Source organism: Beauveria bassiana (genome assembly GCF_000280675.1).
Source record: "Beauveria bassiana ARSEF 2860 unplaced genomic scaffold BBA_S00006, whole genome shotgun sequence".
NCBI lineage: Eukaryota > Fungi > Ascomycota > Sordariomycetes > Hypocreales > Cordycipitaceae > Beauveria > Beauveria bassiana.
Window position 1 is genome coordinate 855,323 of NW_007930841.1, and position 19,594 is coordinate 874,916.

Here is a 19,594-nt window from a genome sequence, read left to right on the forward strand (position 1 = left end):
AGAAATCAGACGACGATACATCCGCCGTCACTTTTTGTTGCGGTGCACTTTGTCACAGGAGGTCGCGTGTCGCAGAAGAAGGGGAAAGAAGAAAAGAATGCCCGTGGTGGTGCTGGTGGTGGTAGTGGTAGTGGTGGTTGGGTGTGAGGTAGGTAGGTTGTGGTGTGTGGCTTTGCGACCGTCGGTCGGCCCCTTGCAAATCGGCACAGCAAAGCGGGGTGTGTGTGTGGGAGGCTGTAATGTGTGTGCCGTAGGGGGGTGGCTGTGATGAGGAAAGAGAGTAATTTATTAGGAAAGAAAGGAAGAGAAATGGTCGCAAGAATACAGAATAGATGAAAAAAAAATACAAAGGGCGCAAGGAGGGTTGCAGTAGGGAATCTGTCCCAGGTGGTACAAGGGAAAGGGTACTCGTCGCGTAACAAAGAAGCCTTTTTAGTCGCGGCGCGCTCAAAGCTAGCAACCACTTTATCTTTGTTCGGTGCTCCGTACTTGGGCATGAACTTATTATTAAAGTGTGGCGCCGCCGCTTGGCTTGTGGCGCTTGACGTGGCAGCTTCATGTGGAAGCGGATGACTGCGTTGCTAGATTGCTTATTCGGGCAGGTGAGATTTTTCACGTCATCTACGGGGCTTTGGAAGCGTATTGTGAATAGAAAGGACAGTCTACTAATAAAGGCTGCATCGCAAGCATGACGTATATATGTAATGTCGTGGTGGACACCTTTACACGTCAATCAGGCAGTGTAAATCAATAGCCAAGCCTCGACAGCGAGTCAGATTCTTGTCAAAAGGATTTATTGCTATCAAATATTCTCAAAAATTTGAATGTGCGAAACATGTCAGCCAGAATATGTACATATTGACAGAAATGCAGTCGTCAATGTCACGGCTTTGTGATACTCAACCCAGAACCATCCAGTCATTGGAAAATTCCCGAAAACGCCACCAACAAAACCGTCTTCAAATAATGAATAGCCGTCCACGCTATCCAGAAATATGCCGTAATATCGCGTCCCACCGCCATGCTCGATACAAAAACTGTTCATTGTCAAGGGTGCCGTAAAACACATCCAACTCCCACACTTAATACAAAAACTGTCGCAGATGCGGAAAACACTCTGACCACGGCGGCCCCATGTCCCAGTTCCGCACGTCCGACGCCATCATCTCAAATTCCGGATTCAATTCGACGCACCCGCGCTCCGTCTTGGTCAGCAGGCTTTGGCCCGGCGGCAGCACCAGGCGCAGCGACCGCAGGTATAGGTCCACCGAGTGCCGCGCGTCCTTGTTCTGGTTGAGGCACAGATAGTTGCGCAGCGCGGGAAATGGGATGAAGTCAAGGCTCTTGGGATGCGATATTGTCATTTGCGCCGGCGTCGGACGCATAATCGCAGGTACGTCGGCCATGGAATCGGCCGAAGGGTAGTAGCGCCACTGCACGCACGTTAGTAATGGCTACCCAGCACATGTATAACTGATGGGGATACTTGCCCGTAAAAGTCTATATGCCAGGAGAAACACGCCGCACAGCGAGTCAATGTGCGTCATGTCGTACTGCCGCAGTATAGATGACACAATAGCCGCGAGCGGATTCGACATGTCCGTGTGGTGCAGCAGCATTTCCGGCAGGGTAGGATTGCGCGGCGCCGTCATGACGCGTTGGCTGTTGTGGCTAGAGATGCTGCTAAATTCGACGGCCATGATGACGGCAATGCGCTCGGTGCACTGCACGTCGGCGCTGTGCGGCCTGCCGCAGCGGCACTCGATCATGAGTCCCTGGTCGCGAACCTCGGCCAGCAGCGCCTCCAAGTCCATTTGCGCCTCGAGGGGCCGTTGCGGGAAGGTGTGCTGGGCGTAGAGGCGCTCGGTGGTGCTGTGATCGGCCGCCGAGGTGTAAAAGGCGGCGGCGGCGGCGGCGGCGTCGACCGGGGCCGGGCCTGAGCCTGGGGGTGAATTCCATGATTCCGGCTTGGTAAGACTCAGAATTGGATTGGATAGGTTGTGCAAGTGGTCCTGAGAGGAGGTTGACGGGCCGCTGTGGGAGAAGACAGGCGGCAGGCGGTGCTGAGGCGGCGCTTGGACAACATTGAGCTGGCGAAGCTGCAAGACGAGGTCGCCAATGTTGTGGCGGAGAAAGGATACATCGCGCTCAATGGCTTCAAGGCGTGCCTTATTTTCGGCGCGGTTCTCGCGGTGCTTGATCTTGTCGATACTGCGCTTCTTGTCCAACTGCTCCTCGGTCAGTGTGCGCTTGACTCTGGACGGTTTTGTGTCCATGCTGGCGACGGGAGGCGAAGACATGTCAGCAAAGAACAGAGCTGGGACCCATGTTAAGTAAAATAGTGAAAAAAAAGGATCAAGTCTACGTGGCGGGTGTCAGGGCGACATTATTGAACCTAGTTGAGTGTAGGGGTCAAAGTTGAAGTAACAGCAAGGTGCCGCGGCGGCCTCGAGCCCGGAGAGAGGAGCGGAAACCGGTAACGTGGAAAAAGTTAGAGCGGGGAGAGTCCCTCAGGTCCGGTCCCTGTTCTGGTGGGGTACAACGCCCGGGGCAACGCAGGTGAGCGACCGTTTGCAGTTGGTACCTAGGTAGTTGGCGGCTGGCTGGCAGCTGACAGTTGAGTTGGCAGCTGGCAGTGGACAGTCATATCATGTCCTGGGCTTTATAAAAAAACGGAAGGGCATATATTCATGGCTTCCGAAAGAATGAGAGTCGTAGAAACTCTTTTGTATGCAAATGCGATGGTCAACCCATGACTGCCTGTGCTGCAATGGCTGAGGCCGAGGTGTTGGCAAGTACTGGACTCTGTTGGCGCGCTTTTTAAGCCTTCTTTTCCATGTGGGGAAGTCTGTGTCATGCATCGGCCTCGAAATTCTTCTATACGTGACCCTGTAAGTTTATCTACTGATTGATCGACAATTCGGGGCGCACGTCCGTACCTATGTAGATGGAAAATCATCTCAGACACCTTTCAGTGATCAATTCCCCGAGGACAGACAGTCTGAAATCCCCGAGGACAAAATGCAATCCCCGAGGTTCCATACCCCAGCAAACCTACCGTGCATTCATGTGCCAGAATTTCATCCGCTTCTCCAACTTCTTCCCCACACACCGCCAACCCTTACCCTGCGAGCTGAATGAACGGAGCCATGTAAAGGGATGGCCAATACGAGAATGCACACGTCTCAGAGCACCGGAATGTATCAACGAAATAAATTCTGCTGATGAGCTTGTCTGCAGTGTCGTGATGCCTGTACGTTGATGTAGCGGAGGCCACTCGACAAACGCACGGCTACAACACACTAAATTACGGAGTAATCCGTACCAGTACCCGAATTACAAACCAAACGCTAATTATTATGTAGGTTACCGTCTCCTCCCTTTATATCCCTCGCCTGTTCTGAACATCTCTCAGCTAACTGGCCTTATCTTCACCGCTAAATCGGACCAACATCCTTACCCAGCAGATCTAGCAGCGCATCAGCAATTAATTTGGGCAGCACCTCAAACTGCGTCCTGTCCAGCACCCCCGATAGCTGCGTCTTCTTGCTGCATCCCTTTCGTGGCACGCCATCTTTGCCATTCATCACCTTTTTCAACCACGAAAATGCCAGCGGCGCGCCAATCACCGCGTAGCTGCCATGATTTGACAAGACGTCTCGTACATACTCGACATCCGCGCCCTCGTCGCAGTACTTGTCTACTAATCTATCGGAATCTCCCACCGGACTGACCTCGTCCATGGTGGACTTGTACCAAAACAGCGGAATCTTTGGCGTCGTCTTGCCGAGGTTATTTTCCTGGCTAATTCGCACTAGCACCTCATTCTTCAACAAAAAGTCGCGGTCTTTGAACATGCCCAGCACATCTTTATACAGGAATCCAGCCGCATTGGCTGCTAGACACTGCTTCAACGGCGAATAGAACAGCTGTTTTGCCTCTGGTCTCAGCGCATCGTCCACCAGCGGCGCCGCCTCAGGGTACTGCGACACGAGCCCCAGCACGCCCGTCGGGATAAAGCCCGCCAGCGGCTGCCCGTTGATGGCTTTGATAACGCTCGCTACATCCGGCACCGTCCCGCCCACCGCCGCGCCGGCGACATGCAGCTCCGGCGCGTACGAGGGCTGCAGCTCCGCCGCCCACTGGCTCGCGAGGCTGCCGCCCGAGTACCCCCACATGGCCACCCGTGCATCGCTCCGGATGCCCGTCGTCGCCGTTGACGCCAGGGCAGCGCGGATCCCGTCGAGCGTCGCGTACCCGGCCAGCGTGTTGGCGAGGTAAGATGACTGCGGGCCCTGAAAGTCGGGCACTACCACCGCCCACCCCTGCTCCAGCGCGGCCTCGATCAGCAGGAACTCGGCCTGCGAGAGCAGCGTGCCAGCGAGGGGGCCGCGCTCCGAACCTTGCTGCAAAGCGTACGACGGCGCGCAATCAATCGACGCCGCGTCGACAGCAATCTGGTACGACAGCAGCTTACCCAGATCGGCATTGTGAGGGATGAGGATCGTGGCGACGGTGGCAATGGGCCGCCCATGCGCGTCGCTTGTGCGGTAGAGCAACTGCTGCGTGCGGTTGAGCTTGGCGGCCACGAGGCCAAACGCGGCGACGGCGGCGGGCGGCGGGCGTTGCTGCAGGATCGCGCCCGGCTGGTGGTTGGAAAGGTCGCCTGTGGGAAAATAAAAAGAGTCCTTGCTCGGGAGGGTTGGCCTGGCGCGATGCAGGAGCGCAGAGGCTGGGATCGCATGTGCTGTGCCTGCGAGGGCCGCAGCCAAAAAGGCGGCCGAGATGCGCATGTGAGTGAGTGGGAGAAACCGTGTGCGCCGCCTGTAGAACGGCTACAATATGTGTAGAGAAGTGTTGTAGAATGCCCGTGTATTTCATCAACTTTCCCAGAACCTGCCAAGTCTAGGCTGGATCTCATTATATAACTGCTTCTTGACATCCTCCAAGTGGGCCGTGAACTCGCGTTAACTCGCAACACCAGCTCCCTCCGCACAGACAGCCCAAGACGGCGCCGGACCACGATAAATGCACGTGCTTCCGGACAAAGCGGTGCGGTTCAGCCCTCTATCCTCGGTAGCGAGCGGCCTTACCCAGAAAAAACAAATCAAATGAATCTACGGAACAGCTGCGATAAACAATGCGGAGCAACAATGCGGAGGATTTGCACCCCATCTGGAGTAAGTAGGTAAGGGCTCCCTCGTCAAACTGCGGACGGATCGCCAGAGCGAATTTTCAACATGGACGTCGGAGATTGTTCTCAAATTCAGGCATCTTGTCTAGGAAGCCGACTAGGCGGGCCGCCTCCTCCTGCTTCTCCTTCTTCTCCATGTCCTGTTGTATGTGAGTGGCGAAGTCACCGGGAAATCGCAGAGAGGGACTTACCAGATGGTCAAGGAGCGCAAGGTGGGCGCGCACCCACGCACACCGCGCCTGCAATATGGCGGCGAGGGTGATGTCGCGCTGACGAGCTTCTTGAGCATGTGTTGCTGAACCTGCCATGGCATTGGGTCTCGTGCAAAGCGCGACTTCGGCGGCGGCGGATGACGATTCTGCTTTGTGCTTGTGGTCAGAATGTTGTTCAGCGTAGGTTGCCAACGTCTAGTGCACGTACCAGCTGGCGACACCGTGGTCTGAATGGCCTCGATGCCCTCCACATCACTCTCGATGGACTCTTCCTTGACGTCCCTCAAGTCTTCTGATTTGATGCTCGGCGACCGTGGAGACTTCGCGGCGGTGGTGATGCCGTGCTGAAGTTGGCGGACGGCTTCGTCTAGAACAACGACATCTTATAGCCTTCAAATAGGTCATCAACCAATCGTGTAGTAGATTCTTCACCGTAAGCCGCTTTTGACTGGTGGAAAGGCACTTTCTGGTCCTGGCAACGACCTTGAACTGCTCCAGCATCTGAGCAACTTTGGCGCTGAGCTCGTGGTCAATGATCGCCATTTTCTGCGTTTCGCTGGTGCTGTTGATTGCCGGGTAGAATGAGTCTTTTGAAAAGAGATAATAACTGTGAGGGAGGGATGAGAGAGAAGAGAGTTGTGTGCGGTTAGAGGTGGATGGAAAGTTTTCACATAGTCACCGCTCGAGTGTGGCCAGACGCCCTGCGTTCGTTTGCTGCTCACATTGTGCTGACGTTGGCAAGATGCTGTTGAAAACCCTGATTGTCAAACGATCTCAAATCCCAGTTTATCTGCAGTCTGACTAGAAGCTTCAAGGCATTGCTGCATTCTGAGGCCCATGTCTAGCACCTTGCCGGCACAACTGGATGCAGGTTCAGAGTCGGGATATTCTTGAAGCGCAACGGCAACCCTTTCGCTGAGAACCCTTTCGCTGAGATTGATGCTGAGAAAAGACAATTCGTCGCCGCGTTTGCATTCAAATATGGATTATTCAGCGAGAAAGGCGCAAGAGCAAGACAGCAAAGAAGAAAAGAAGGGGAGCAGCGGGGTTCTCTGGTTGCGTTTGCTCTCTGTATACTATGCATGCTCTCGTCCTTGTCAACATGTTGATTCTCTCAGCGTTGGGTCGAGTACATACACAGGGAAACGAGTAACAATATCTTATCAATCAATTAAAATTTTGTAGATTTATGCTAGCGAGAAATGGGGCTTAAAGGGCACAGAATGGCTACGTGGTAATAAAGATCGATGCTTATGGCACTTTCGCGCGCTTATTATGATGCTACTAGTCAATGCTACGGTGCCGTGTGCTCCTTGCCCCTCCTTTTCCTTTCACAATTCACTGCCAGCTTGCCGTCAACAGAATGCGTCTCGGGCAGAAAAGGTCGCCTTGTACTCTGCGTCCCACTTGGCCTCGTACTCGGCCATGGCGTCTCTGGCATGCTGGCGGGCCTCGGCCTCTTGGGCATCGAGCTCTGCGCGCTTCGCCGCAATCTCGGCGAGCGTCTCGTCGAGTTCGGCCTGGTACCCAGCGGCAATGGGCTCGAGGTCGCGCATCTGGTCGCGGAGCTGCTTGGCGACGGTGCAGAGGTTCTGGGCGTAGATCCTGGCGGGCGCGAGCGTCTCGGACGGCAGCGACTGAATGATGCCGAGGGCGCCGTGGATGCCCTGACGCAGGGTGTCGTAGGACAGGCGGCGGCGCTCGACGACGGCCTCGTGCAGGACCAGGGCGCAGTGCGCGCGCGAGTCGCTGAGAATGTAAGGCGGAAGGCGCAGGTCGTCGGGGCTGCGGTTGATGGTGTCGAGCCAGGTGGGCAGGCTCGCGGCCTCGGGGCAGTCCCATTGCCGCTCGCGCAAGAGCTCGGGCAGGTGCTTCTGCGCGAGGGCGAAGCAGACGCCCTCCATGGCGCTCTGCACAGCTAGACAGACGTGATGCTGCACCATAAAGGGCACCAATACGGGCAGCCGGGCTTCTGCTGTGCTTGGGTATCAGAATGGACGTTTATACGGTGGCACAAGGGGGGGGGGGGGGGCTCACAGAGCGATGTTTCAATGTCCTCTGACATGAGTTCCTCAATCATTGTCATGTCTTGAAATTTCTGACACACACTGGCTTGTAGACTGGCCTGAACACTGGATTGCTCTGGATACTCGATGCTGCTTGGAGGCGTCGGGACGGACCCTGAGCGACTCAACTCCCTCTCCCTGAACCTGATTTGCTGCAAGGCTTCAGTGTTGACATCCAGTGGCCGAAACTCACAAGTCAGCCTGCGGACGGACTTGATGTGCTGGTTACTTTGCCATAACAGATCCAAACGTTTTCTCAGCTTGGTGTTTGATATCTTGGACTCATATTGGTCAAAGTACTGAAGATCACGTAGTGCCGTAGAGACTATGGTGCTCATGCTTGAGCGATACGCGGAACTGGCGTCATCCTTGTCCGTCATGTTTTCGCGTCTGACACGTCTGATGGCGCTACAAAGACGTGCTTTGACTTGACAAGAAGTCTATGTGAGATGACTTGAGAGCGAGCAAACCGTGTTCAGGAGGAGGAAGGGATGCAAGTTTTCCGTTTCAAGCGGTTGCAGGTCGGGTTCATGGCCTCGAGACCTTTCATTGGACAAGATGGTTGCCAGCCCCACGTTATCCCTCGCGTTTGCTAATTTAGAGATGCACGCACTCCATATTGACACGACCATCTTGAAAGCCATACTTATTATTATTATTATTACTGTAGGTCTTTATTCAGAATAATAGAACCTCCTAGCACTCAATTAATCGCAACCATTTAGTCTAGTTGTGGCGTTTCCATGCTTATCTAATCGATAGTCGTACCGATATCTATCGCGTCGAACACGGTAAAAGCGCGTCTTGAACCAACTCGACCCCATTCTAACAAAAGCAACAAGAGCCCCTTTTCTCTCTTCCCCAAGAAGAGAAAGTAAAAAAACGGCGTTTACGGATTACCCTTTACATACTCCGCAAAAATAAGGCTCTTGGCTTTTTTCCCGCCCACAGGCCTTGGCCTCGTTTCGAGAGCTTGGTTACCCGCCCGTTTGCGTTTCTAATGGCACAAAATTCGACGTTTTGCGCTGCCTTTTACAAATCAACAATTACCGGGAACTTTGGCAATCTCAATCATTGGAAGCCCAGCTTTGTACCTCTTCTCTCAATCTTTTCTTTCCATGCGACTTGTAGCAGAATCCCGAGTCTCAGGTACACCGCGAGCGCTTGTTTGCCGAGCGTTCGGTTCCGTGCGCCGCCTGTGGAGAGGCCCAGCTTCGCCTCATCGAACTAACTAAAACAATAAACGGCGCAAAGAGATATGCCATGATCTTGTCCATTTCTATTTTCTGACCCGTTCTGCTCTATTGAAATATTACTAAGAGCCCGTTCCAGATGCTTACGAGAGCCTGCATGTAAAGCTTACACGTGACAAACCCTGCGGAATATGACCACGGTGGTTGGCGCGGAGCCGCCGACTTCACCACCCACCAAACCACCGCTTACCAACCAACCGAAATGGCAGAGGCGCAAGCCCCCAACGGCGTGTCACCGTACAAGGTTGACTGGCCATTCAACCTCTGGCTGGTTGCCATCCTTCTCTTTGCATATGGCTGCCTTGTCGTCAGCCGTAAGCTGCTGCTCCTCACAGTGCTCCTCGCCAGTGCTGTCATTCTTCTCTTTGACCGCACCTCGAGCTGGAACGAGATGCTCATGCTGCTCACCAAGCTCCCGCTATGCCTCGGCTCCGTGACTTACTTTCTTTGCGCCCCACCCTCATTTCGCGCGCGCCACTTCCGCGCCTTTACCATCTGCGTTAACCTCGCCATGTACCTGCACGTCGGACTGGGGATGCTCGTGCCCGCCGAGGGCACCTTTCGCGGGTGGTGCAGCAAGACGGCGGCGTTTTGGCTGTGGGCGTCGCTGGTGCAGCAGGGGCGGTACCGCGGCTGGACGACGCTCGCGCCGCACGACCGCGTGCTCGTCTACACGGCCGCCAGCCGCGTCTGGATCCTCGCGCACGCCGTTTACCGCTACATTCTGCGCACAATGCCGGCCACGTACGGCGCGGGCCACCGCTACCGGCTGCTCGACGTGCTGTCGCTCGGCATGGCTCTACTGCTGTCGCGCGCGGCCGGCCTGCCCTTTGCGCACTGCTTCGTCATGGCTGACGTGCTGGTGGTGCCGGCGGCGGCGGGCTGGTCTGCTATTGCAGACATGTTTGATCTGCTGCCGCCGGTAGGGGAGAGCATTGGCTTTGACGTTGAGAGGGACTTGTTCCTGGCGGGCCTGCAGCTCTCAGTGGCGCTGGTGGCAGCCGCTGGCATTTTTGACGCGTGGGTAGAAAAGTCGGTCGAGGATGAGAAGCGCGAAAAGGCCAAGAATCCGCAGCCTTCACAGCAGTTGCGCAAAGCACCTGTTGCGAAGAGCTACGAAGTATATGAAGTTTAACATAGGGCCGTAGGACATGCACATTTTCGAGGTGAATAATGCCCGATTCAGCTCCAGCCGAGCTGGTAAATACATTTTTTTTTAAATGGGCGACACATTGTATGAGGCATGATCAGCCTACTTCAGCCACCTGATTTGACACAGAGGTGCACCCAGCTCAGCTCACGCGTCCTGGGGTGACTGCAGGCTGCTGTGGTTCCGTCAGCCGCTGGCAGCACTAGGCCTGAAGCATCCTTATCGTTGTTCAGAGCGAAATTTTTCTGTCTCGGATGTATATATTGCTGTGCATCTACAAGAGTGTCGGGATTGCTGCCCACTGTGCCGTTAATGGGGTGAGGCAGCGCGGCGGCGCACAGTGAAACGCCTGGGAGTCATTGTGGGACCTGGGCGGTGCGAGAGAATTGATAGTGATGTATGCACAAGAAAAGAATATTTCATAATTGCTCCTCGCGCATCAAAGATGCCAACGACCAGTTGAGTCCTGCCAGCGAACTGCCGCCAAGTCGGCGATCGAGGTGCGGGCTGCTGGCCGGCACCTGCCTAGTCAGCCTCAAGGCATCTACCAAACCTACATGGCACAAATTGCGTCTGACTGGTGGCACCGGCAATGCAGTAACTACCGCGTCACACCCGGAAGAAATCCGTGTAGAACGGACGTGGGACGAGGCTTTCACCGCTAGTTACTCAATGGCTGCTGGGCATACTGGGCTGGGGGGGACAAGGGGGACAGCCCAGCTACTTTCAAGGCAAACGCCAAGATGTAGCGCGCATTATGCGGTGATGAGGCTTGCTGCAGGGTGCATGCAGATGCATCGATGCAATCTTTCGAAGCAGAGTGCCATGCCGTTTGTGTGTCGAGGCCACCCAGTTCCGCGAATTCATAATATATGCCAAACAAAGAGTGGCTGCAGCGCCTTCTGCAGCACCTCAGCCACATCAAGCCTCTTATCAACTCACATACACGAATACGGAAGACCTGATTCAATTAATTAACTAACTAGCCTGACTGTCGGAAATAAATAGCGAGTCTATATTTTTAGACTTTCAGTAATTATTATCAACTTTACATAGATTTATGCTGCCGATGACACCGTGATATACCCTGGCGTATCTGCATCTCGTCAAGTGTGGCAAGAACCGTTGTTTGCTGTCCCTGATCCACATGGGCCGTTTGAACGAAACGGACGCCTGAGACAAATCTAATGATCATCAGCGAGCATCGGTTCAAATCTATCAAACGCCCATCCATCTCAACAATCTCCTTGCAATCAAGGCAAAAGGCCACTGCGTTGGGATCATCGGCCGACCTTAGGAGCGGATGCCGGAACCAAGTGCATATGTGGAAAAACCCCCTGTCCTGCAGCTTCCACAGGGCCCGCAGCCGGGAAACCTCCGCGACGGCATCATCATCCCACCGTGACACGACTCGGTCTCCCGCATCAACTCTGCATGAGCCCTTGCTAGCGGTGTCATTGGCGCGCGGCCGCTATGCGTGTCAGGCTGGTGATCTGACTTGTCCGCGGCCGCACGCCTGTCCATCGGATCCGGGTATCTCCTTCCAATTTCTCAAGATCAATCAACAAAGAGAAAGGGGCAGGGGCGGGGGGAAGGGGAGGACAAACATCTTGCTTCATCGACAGAATCCCTGACGCCGCAAAGCACGCAAACTGTGGGTGCCATGATACAGCTTCAGCCCCGTCAGACACTAACCAACTCGACCCGCAATGTCAGATTCTTTTACAATTTCTTCGGGCCCGCCACCCTCCGACTTTCTTCTTTGCTTCCTAATAACCGGGAAACCTGTCGACGAGCCCAACTCTCACACAGGCCAGACATGGCTTCCGCTGCGGATCGCGAATCGGCGCCGCTGCTGGCCGGGCGCCGCGAGGCCGATGAGACCTTGACGGACTGGACCGGCGCCACTAGCTTCAACGCGGACGGCGACCGGGAGAACCCGCTCGAGTGGACGCCGTCGTTTAAGCGTCTCATTGTCTTTTTGCTGTCCATGTCTGCTTTTACCGTGTACGCATCTGCTTCCCGCCATGGCAACATGGCAACACTCATGCTCGCGCGCTCTCCGGGCGATAATGCATAACTTTGTACTAACGCCAATGCTTGCAGCACCTTTTCTTGCGTCTCCGTCGTCCCCGTTGCCCGGCGCATATCCCGCGACCTCGGCGGCAGCCCCGGCGACACCTCCTCCGAGGCGCTCCTCGTCACCATCTGGGAGCTCGGCGAGGCCGCCGGCCCGCTGCTCATCGGCTCGCTCTCGGAGCTCTTTGGCCGCGCACCCGTCCTCAACACGGCCAATGTCGTCTTCGTCCTGGCCCTCGCCCTCGGCGCCCTCGCCCCGACGCTGCGCTTCCTGACCTTTACTCGCGTCCTCACCGGCGCCGCCGTCGCCATCAACGTTCTCGGTCCCGCCATTATCGGCGACATCTTCGTCCCCGAGCAGCGAGGCACCGCCATGAGCATGATTCTCTTTGCGCCGCTCCTCGGCAGCTCCATCGGCCCAGCCTTTAGCGGCGCCGCCATTGAGACGCTCAGCTGGCGCGTCATTGTCCTCGTCAGCGTCGTCCTCGCCGCCGTCTGCTACTCCATCTCGTTTGTCTTCTTCCGCGAGACGTACACGCCCGCCATTCTGCGCCGTCGCGCCGCCAAGCTAATCGCTGCTAACCCGACGTCGGACACGGATAAGCCCGCCAGCAGACATACGTACGAATCCTTGTGGCTATCCATTGCGCGGCCCGTAACTGTCCTCGTCAGCAGCGGCGTGCTCATGGCAATTTCCGCTTATATTGCCGTTATGTTTTCCCATTTTTACGTGGCTGCCATTACTATGCCCCGCATACTCGAAGACATATATCACTTGTCGCCGACGGCTACTGGATTTGCTTTCTTCTCCAATGGTAAGAAATCTCAGTATGCCACATAAAGCGTAATGCTAATACGTCTGCAGCTCTGGGATCATTTATTGGCATCATGGTATGCAGATCGTGGCTGGATGCCATCTATGTCAAGCTCCGCGACAACAATAATGGAGTCGGGCTCCCGGAATACCGTCTGCCGATTGCCATCTTTGGCGCCATCACCATTGTCCCTGGCGTTGCGCTCTACGGCTGGTGCGCCGAATACAACTGGAGCATTTATGTTTTCCTGATCACTTGCGTCTGGGTCCGCATGTCCCTCATCATGTCCTTTGCGCCACTCACTGCCTATGTCGTTGATGCCTGCGGACTCTATTCCGCCTCCGCATTGACTGCCGTCATTGTCATTCGCTGCCTCGCGGGCGCCTTTCTGCCGCTTGCCATAGACAAGCTTGTCAATGCCTTGGGCTATGGCCGGGGCTTTACCGCGTATGCACTGGCCACCTTTGCGGCGATTTCAGTCCCGGTCGCCCTCTTTTATAGGGGTGAAAATTGGCGCAGGAAGAGCGAGTACACGAGGGTGGAGGAGCATGTCGAAGCTGAGTCGACGATATGATTATGACTGCAAGAAAATAGCAACATAGACTACCAAATATTGACCTTTTTTTGTCAACTGAGATTGACTGCTTTTCCATAGCAATGCAATCCAGGCTTTTGCAATTTTCAAGCAGTGGTGAGCTCGGAAGCTCAGGTTCTATGTAAGCAGTAATATTTGTGTAAAGAACAAGGACTTTGTCCGTTTGAACCGCAAAGCCATGAGGTTGGGTCTGCTTCTGCTGACCACGACAAGCTTTTACATGACAGTCGGCTAAAAATTTTGCGTCGTGAGGAATACCCAGGAAATGGACATTATAAACAAAAAACAAGCCGTCATTTGGTTGCGCCAGCGACGAGCTTGACGAGCGGATCACGAACTCTGTTTGGGTACGTGTCTAGGAACCAATCTGGTAGATCTACCGAGGTCACTGTCTCCTGGGAGCAGGTCGTCTGCCTCGTAGTGCCATTATAGATGCCTCGCAGCCACTCGATGGCGTGCGGCGCGCCTATTACACCATAGTTGCGGTGGTTCAAGTTGGGGCCATTATCGCGCTGGTAGTGCACAATGGCGCTGTCCCGGCAGAAATCTTGCACCTGCTTGTCGATTCCATCAATGGGGATCAGCTCATCATGCACGCAGTGGTAGACAAAGATCTGACCACTGCGCGGGACGGGAGTGGGCTCGTGGTGCGTGCCAATCGCAGTGACAAGATCCGCCACCACACAGTCCCAGCACTCAAACATGGCAAAGATGTCGGCATTGTTGAAGGTTGCGAGGTTGGCATCCAGACACTGCTTCGTGGGCAGGTAGAATTTATTCCTAGCGCTCGCACGTAAATGTTTGTCTAGCGAGGCCTGAAACGTGGCGTCTGCCCTGCCCAAGGCGATGAGCGACACGGGAATCAAGCCCGCGTGAGGACCCTTGTTGATGTCGGTGAAGATGGACAAGGAGAGGCTCGGAGAGGCCATGCCTCCGAGCGCAGCGCCAGCGATGTTGAGCTCGCCCGCGTAGGTCGGCCGCATGCCAGCAGCCTGGAGCGCGACGCTCGCACCGGCCGAGTAGCCCCAGAGAGTCAGGGTAGCATCGCGCTGGATATTGGTGAGCCACCCGGACGCAAGCGCGGCGCGGACCCCGTCGAGGGTAGCCTGGCCGCCGAGCTTGCTGTCCACAAACGCAGCCTGGGGCCCCTCAAAGTCCGGGATGATGACGACCCAGCCCTGAGCCATGGCGGCCTCAATGAGCAGCAGCTGCAGCTGGGTGGTGGCCGAATTCGTACGACGGAGCAGCTCCGACTCGAGAAGGATGCCGTATGATGGTGCGCAGTCGATACTCACGGCATCTTCGGCCATGACAAAGGTCAACACGGCGCTGTGATTTGCGTTGGGTGGGATGAGGACGGTCAAGACGGTAGCCGTGGCTTGGTCATTGCCGTCGTTGGTGCGGTAGAGGATCTGGTACGCGGCAGCAAGATTGGTCTTGACGCCAAAGGCTCCAACATCGTTTGGTACAAGGCGGTAATTGATGATGCTGCCGGGGGCGTAGTTGCTGATTAGGCGGGGGACGTGATAGAAGCTATCCGACGAGGGGGGCACAGGGAACATGCGCCGCCATGCTGAGACGACTGCTGCTGCTGCAAGGAGTCGTAAGCCAAATGCCAGACGCATAGCAGGGGGGGGTCACAGAGACTGTTGCAAAAGAGAACGAAACGATGATGGGACGGCGGACCGTCCCGTCTGTTGTGCGCTTCGTGCTGCATTTATCAAGGGCGGCGCGTCGCCTGCCGCATTTTCTATGCGACTCTGATTACCTTGCATGCCTAAGACGATGGAGGCGAAATCTATAGGAATGTGTCTTTGACGTGACAGAGGCGAGATCTGTAGAAATGTTGTCTTTGACCTGACCTGACTAGCTCACTTAGCGCCGCGATAGATGATGTCTGTAGCTACGGGTGGCACACCAAAAGAGCAAACGCTAAAAAAAGGTCCAACTACTTCAACCGCGACGCGTTTAGACAAACTTCTAGTAGATATATGTACTTTTATCAGAGATGGCTCAAGACTTTAACGCGGATTGACGTACGAGGGTAGCGCTTTGTGATTAAACAAGTACATTTCGCAAGGCTGGCCCTTTAGAAAGCGGTTAATCCGCGCGTATGTGCACTTGAGCGGTGATTGAAGGCGAGTTCTCTTGTCGACTCAGACACCGAGCCAAGGTATATACGGATTGTAAAGGTATTTGGCCAGCTGAGTCGCGCTGTGCGAGCCATGACTAGAACAGTCCTCTGCCGCATCACCATATTGGCGATCCTGGCCAAACCAAAACAAGCACCTTGTGAGCTTTACGGGAAATTTGAAACAACATTTATTTAGAGCGAGATGAAAGAGAATAGAATTTGCAGGGCTTATCTCGCCGTTAAGATCTGCAGCTCTGCGAGATAAGCCCTGGGCTGTGGCATAGGACAGACGGATTGGTAGCCTCCATTATTAGGTGCTTTGACCAGAGGGGATAAAGAATCGGCGTGATTAGACTCGGAAATAAACCCGACTTGAAACTCAAAAATCTGCACAATGGCAGACGAATTTTGCGGGGAGGGATATGCGACGACACTAGACAGGCCGAACAATGCCATTGTGCCAACCTCGAGCACACGGGACTCCAAAACGCCCATCGCCAAGCTGTCAATCGCCAAGCCGGGGGGCGGGAAGCGGTAAACTTTACAAATGAATTTTATATTGAAGGATGCGACGCTTCGTTTCCATTTGCGTACGGCTGGGGTCCTTTAATCTTTCTTCAGACTTGGGGCGAACGTCCAATCAACAACAGTGGTGCAACTAGTTGGCCGACGATTGTGCTCTGCTCCCACGTGCCCATGTTTCTTCTAGATGGAGAAATATACCCTTGGCATCTCGTCTGATCGTGGATGTGCCTTATTGCCGAGTACTGGGTCCTTGATGCCCGCCTAAGCGAATCAAGGTGGCCGGTGGCACTGTGGCTGGGGTGCATCATAGATGATCGGTATTGAGGCGTGCAATTTAAAGTTCCCTGACACCATTTCTTATTTAGTTTAGTTGACTTTCCGCTAGGCGTCCTTTTATCTTCCAGCGGCCCCTGACGCGACACACGGCAACGACGTGGCGCGATGGCTTAGGGTCAGACGACACGAGGTCAACAAAAGGGTGGGACTAGGAATAAAGTTTACCTTGTACCGCACGCCGGTGGCATTTACCAAAAGCCGCAAAGATTGACTCCCTGTCAAACATGTTGTCTTGCCTCTTCAGGAAGGCGCCTCGGATCCGACTGCCGCTGTGCGACTCTTGAGACATCGAGGTCCATGGCTTCAAGGAAGAAGCTCTATAGCTCTTTCTGTCGAATCGTCCGGATGGAGACCGTTGACGACCCCTTTCATTTTCGACGGCGCAGATTCGACGAATAGCGAAATGGCTAAATGGCAACCAGCCTCCTCGTTGGCGTATTTCGCTCTCGAAGCTGCCTACCCCAGACCAAGCAGACCATCAAACTCAAAACACCGGCCGAGATGTACATTGGCGCATGCCTTTGGACTCGAATATTAGTCCAGAACTCGATTAGCTCCTGCCTTTTGTCCACGAAGAAAAGGCTCAATGAATCATGACACACGCTTCTGATTCGTCGCATAGGAGCCGGGGCTCGCTTATTTAACCAAAAGCCAGACTCCAGTTCTCCCAGCCACCATCGAACCAACTAATCCTCTAGACTCCAACCACTTTATGCTTGTATACTCCGTCAGCCACTACTTTCATCGAAATGGTCTTTCACTTCTGTGGCGCTCTTGCGATGCCCAGTTGGAACTTTGTCAAAGTCGGTCTTCGAAAAGCGACTAGTATAAAGATGCCTTGTCCGCGTCCTAGGTGGAGGGAAAGTTTTGATTAGTATCTCTCTTTATCCCATTCTCTCTACACCGCTCTACACATTATCAGTATGCAGACCTTTGGAAGCTTTCTCGTCGCCGCTCTGGCAGCCGGCTTTGTCTCTGGTAGTGTCACGTCCAGCAAATCTGGCACTTTCGAGCTGAAGCAGACCGGCATGCCCAAATGGAATCTCCGCAACGGCCCTCAGGCTCTCGCCAATGCCTACTCCAAATACGGCAAGGTCGTTCCGGACCACGTAGCCCTTGCTGCTGCTAACCAAAACGCCAACAAGAAGAAGAAGAAGAAGCACTTTAAGCGCGGCAGGGGCAGCGTCACTGCCGAGCCTATCATGGACGACCTGGAGTATCTCGTCAACGTCCATGTTGGCCACAACAATCAGTTTATGAGGCTAGACTTGGACACTGGCAGCTCTGATCTATGGGTCTTTTCTACCGAGACCATTGATGCCGGTGCCCAGAACAAGTACAGCCCCAAGAGGAGCTCCACTGCCAAGAAGATGCATGGCGCACATTGGAAGATATCCTACGGCGATGGCTCCAGCTGCTCTGGCGATGTATACACCGACCACGTTACAATCGGCGGTCTTACCGTCCAGAATCAGGCTGTCGAGTCTGCAAGAGAAGTCTCTCGGCAGTTTGCTCGTGGCAAGGGTGATGGTCTTCTCGGTCTTGCATTCTCCAGTCTCAACACTGTCAAGCCCCATAAGCAAAATACGTGGTTTGACAACGTCAAGCCTCAACTCGACGACCCCGTCTTCGTTGCCGACCTGCGCCACAAGGTCCCCGGCACATACTTCTTCGGCTTTATTCCCGACACGGTGAGGGACGTCAGCTACGTCGATGTTGACAGCAGCGATGGCTTTTGGGGCTTCAACGCCTCAACCAGTTTTGGCGAGGTCCAGGGCATCGCCGACACTGGCACGACTCTCCTTCTCCTCGACGACAAGACCGTCGAGGGATACTACGCCGACGTCAAGAGCGCCGAGAATGACCAGCAACAGGGTGGTTTCGTCTTTGACTGCGCAGAGACGCTTCCCAACTTTTCCTTTAGCGTTGGTGGTGGCAACATCACCATCCCTGGCGAGCTCATCAACTACGCCCAGGCATCGGACTCCAAGTGTTTTGGTGGTATTCAGGCCGCTGGCAACATCCCCTTTAGTATTTTTGGCGATGTTGCGTTGAAGGCCGCCCACGTCGTCTTTGACGCTGGTAACAATCGCCTCGGCTGGGCTCAGAAGAAATGATTTGTTCATGAATTTTTTCTCTCTTTTTTTTTTGGGCTTTAATGGCAGGCTGGGCTCGGAACAACCAAGTTGTAATATTTTTGCTCTTGTTTTATGGCATTCAATCGGCTGGGAATCTTCAATTGACAGTTTTGTGAGTTGGTACTAGTTCTTACTGGTACATGATACATTGGTAGTATATAAAAGTCAACTACATACATTGGATATTTTTGAGAACAGTAGGCCTGTGATAAATGTACGGTTTTAAGCAGTTGTCGAATAGAAGAGTGTCCCATGGGAACTCATTAATCATAATAAATCTGCTGCTAAATAGCAACTACCTATAGAGGCTCCACAACACCACTGACACCTCTACGGCGGGCTGCAGTGGGTGAAGCCAGGCGAATCGCTTCATGATTGACGCAGACGAATATTAATTCGGCTTATAAAAATCATGATTTTTACTATTTACAATAGTTATGAAGCAATTTTACCGTCATCGACGGCAAGAAGATGCCACTGGCGCGCGGTTACGTGGTAGTCACACCAACCTGGCACTGGCCCGGTCACAGCGTCAAAGGAGCAAGCCTGTGATCTCGCTCAGTGTCCTGAACCTCCTAATCTTTACCTATTTAGCTGTAAATTTTTGTTGAAATTTTGACCCACGTCCTCAGTTTCGTCAAAGAACGAGGCTTGCTTTATACGAGTCGATGTTCTCCGCCCTCCCAATCTCAGCGCTCGGGCATTAGCCGGGTGTTTCCGAGACGGGACAGGCTCTCATTGGTCAGATGGGCTAGCGAAGGGCCGAATCGAGATACTCGGAGCGGGGTCTGGCGGCGATTTGGTGGCCAGCAACTGGTAAGGTGACAGCAGTCAAAATTGGCCACCAGTTAATGCAATGTTGAATCCATAGAGAGTTAGAAGAAATAGCTACGGTATTTGTGATTTGACTATAGGCGAGATCACTATTACTCCAAGTGAACCATTGAGAAAAATCACTCGAGAAACCGAAATGAGACGCTTTTCTCGCTTCTTCTCACAGAAAGCCTCATTCTCTTTCCCCCTTGTGACTTTGGTCTTAACATGAACACACATACAATCCCCTGCGAGCCAGCATTTTGCCGCCGGACAAGTAACAC

At 54.1% G+C, this 19,594-nt stretch overlaps 8 protein-coding genes across 8 annotated transcripts; 3 read left to right on the plus strand and 5 right to left on the minus strand.

The window, feature by feature from the left end:
• Positions 1-1,082: 1,082 nt before the first annotated feature.
• BBA_03025 (bZIP transcription factor) lies at positions 1,083-2,300 on the minus strand (the record flags this gene model as incomplete). The annotated part of the gene is made up of 2 exons (XM_008598122.1): positions 1,083-1,433; positions 1,521-2,300. 2 exons carry the CDS (start codon positions 2,298-2,300, stop codon positions 1,083-1,085), a joined length of 1,131 nt encoding a protein of 376 aa, XP_008596344.1.
• Positions 2,301-3,437: 1,137 nt separating this feature from the next.
• BBA_03026 (Secretory lipase family protein) lies at positions 3,438-4,793 on the minus strand (the record flags this gene model as incomplete). The annotated part of the gene is made up of 1 exon (XM_008598123.1): positions 3,438-4,793. The coding sequence occupies one exon, from the start codon at positions 4,791-4,793 to the stop codon at positions 3,438-3,440; it is 1,356 nt and encodes a 451-aa protein (XP_008596345.1).
• A 442-nt stretch (positions 4,794-5,235) lies between these two features.
• BBA_03027 (uncharacterized protein) lies at positions 5,236-5,949 on the minus strand (the record flags this gene model as incomplete). Its single annotated transcript, XM_008598124.1, has 4 exons — positions 5,236-5,334; positions 5,386-5,552; positions 5,615-5,773; positions 5,856-5,949. The coding sequence occupies 4 exons, from the start codon at positions 5,947-5,949 to the stop codon at positions 5,236-5,238; spliced, it is 519 nt and encodes a 172-aa protein (XP_008596346.1).
• An 812-nt stretch (positions 5,950-6,761) lies between these two features.
• Positions 6,762-7,852, minus strand: BBA_03028 (ubiquinol-cytochrome-c reductase cytochrome c1; the record flags this gene model as incomplete). Its single annotated transcript, XM_008598125.1, has 2 exons — positions 6,762-7,381; positions 7,444-7,852. The coding sequence occupies 2 exons, from the start codon at positions 7,850-7,852 to the stop codon at positions 6,762-6,764; spliced, it is 1,029 nt and encodes a 342-aa protein (XP_008596347.1).
• Positions 7,853-8,927: 1,075 nt separating this feature from the next.
• BBA_03029 (uncharacterized protein) lies at positions 8,928-9,860 on the plus strand (the record flags this gene model as incomplete). Its single annotated transcript, XM_008598126.1, has 1 exon — positions 8,928-9,860. The coding sequence occupies one exon, from the start codon at positions 8,928-8,930 to the stop codon at positions 9,858-9,860; it is 933 nt and encodes a 310-aa protein (XP_008596348.1).
• A 1,834-nt stretch (positions 9,861-11,694) lies between these two features.
• BBA_03030 (MFS multidrug transporter) lies at positions 11,695-13,343 on the plus strand (the record flags this gene model as incomplete). The annotated part of the gene is made up of 3 exons (XM_008598127.1): positions 11,695-11,882; positions 11,982-12,769; positions 12,820-13,343. 3 exons carry the CDS (start codon positions 11,695-11,697, stop codon positions 13,341-13,343), a joined length of 1,500 nt encoding a protein of 499 aa, XP_008596349.1.
• Positions 13,344-13,657: 314 nt separating this feature from the next.
• On the minus strand, positions 13,658-14,989 carry BBA_03031 (lipase 2 precursor; the record flags this gene model as incomplete). Its single annotated transcript, XM_008598128.1, has 1 exon — positions 13,658-14,989. One exon carries the CDS (start codon positions 14,987-14,989, stop codon positions 13,658-13,660), a length of 1,332 nt encoding a protein of 443 aa, XP_008596350.1.
• Positions 14,990-17,282: 2,293 nt separating this feature from the next.
• BBA_03032 (endothiapepsin-like protein) lies at positions 17,283-18,476 on the plus strand (the record flags this gene model as incomplete). Its single annotated transcript, XM_008598129.1, has 1 exon — positions 17,283-18,476. The coding sequence occupies one exon, from the start codon at positions 17,283-17,285 to the stop codon at positions 18,474-18,476; it is 1,194 nt and encodes a 397-aa protein (XP_008596351.1).
• Between the last annotated feature and the right edge of the window lie 1,118 nt (positions 18,477-19,594).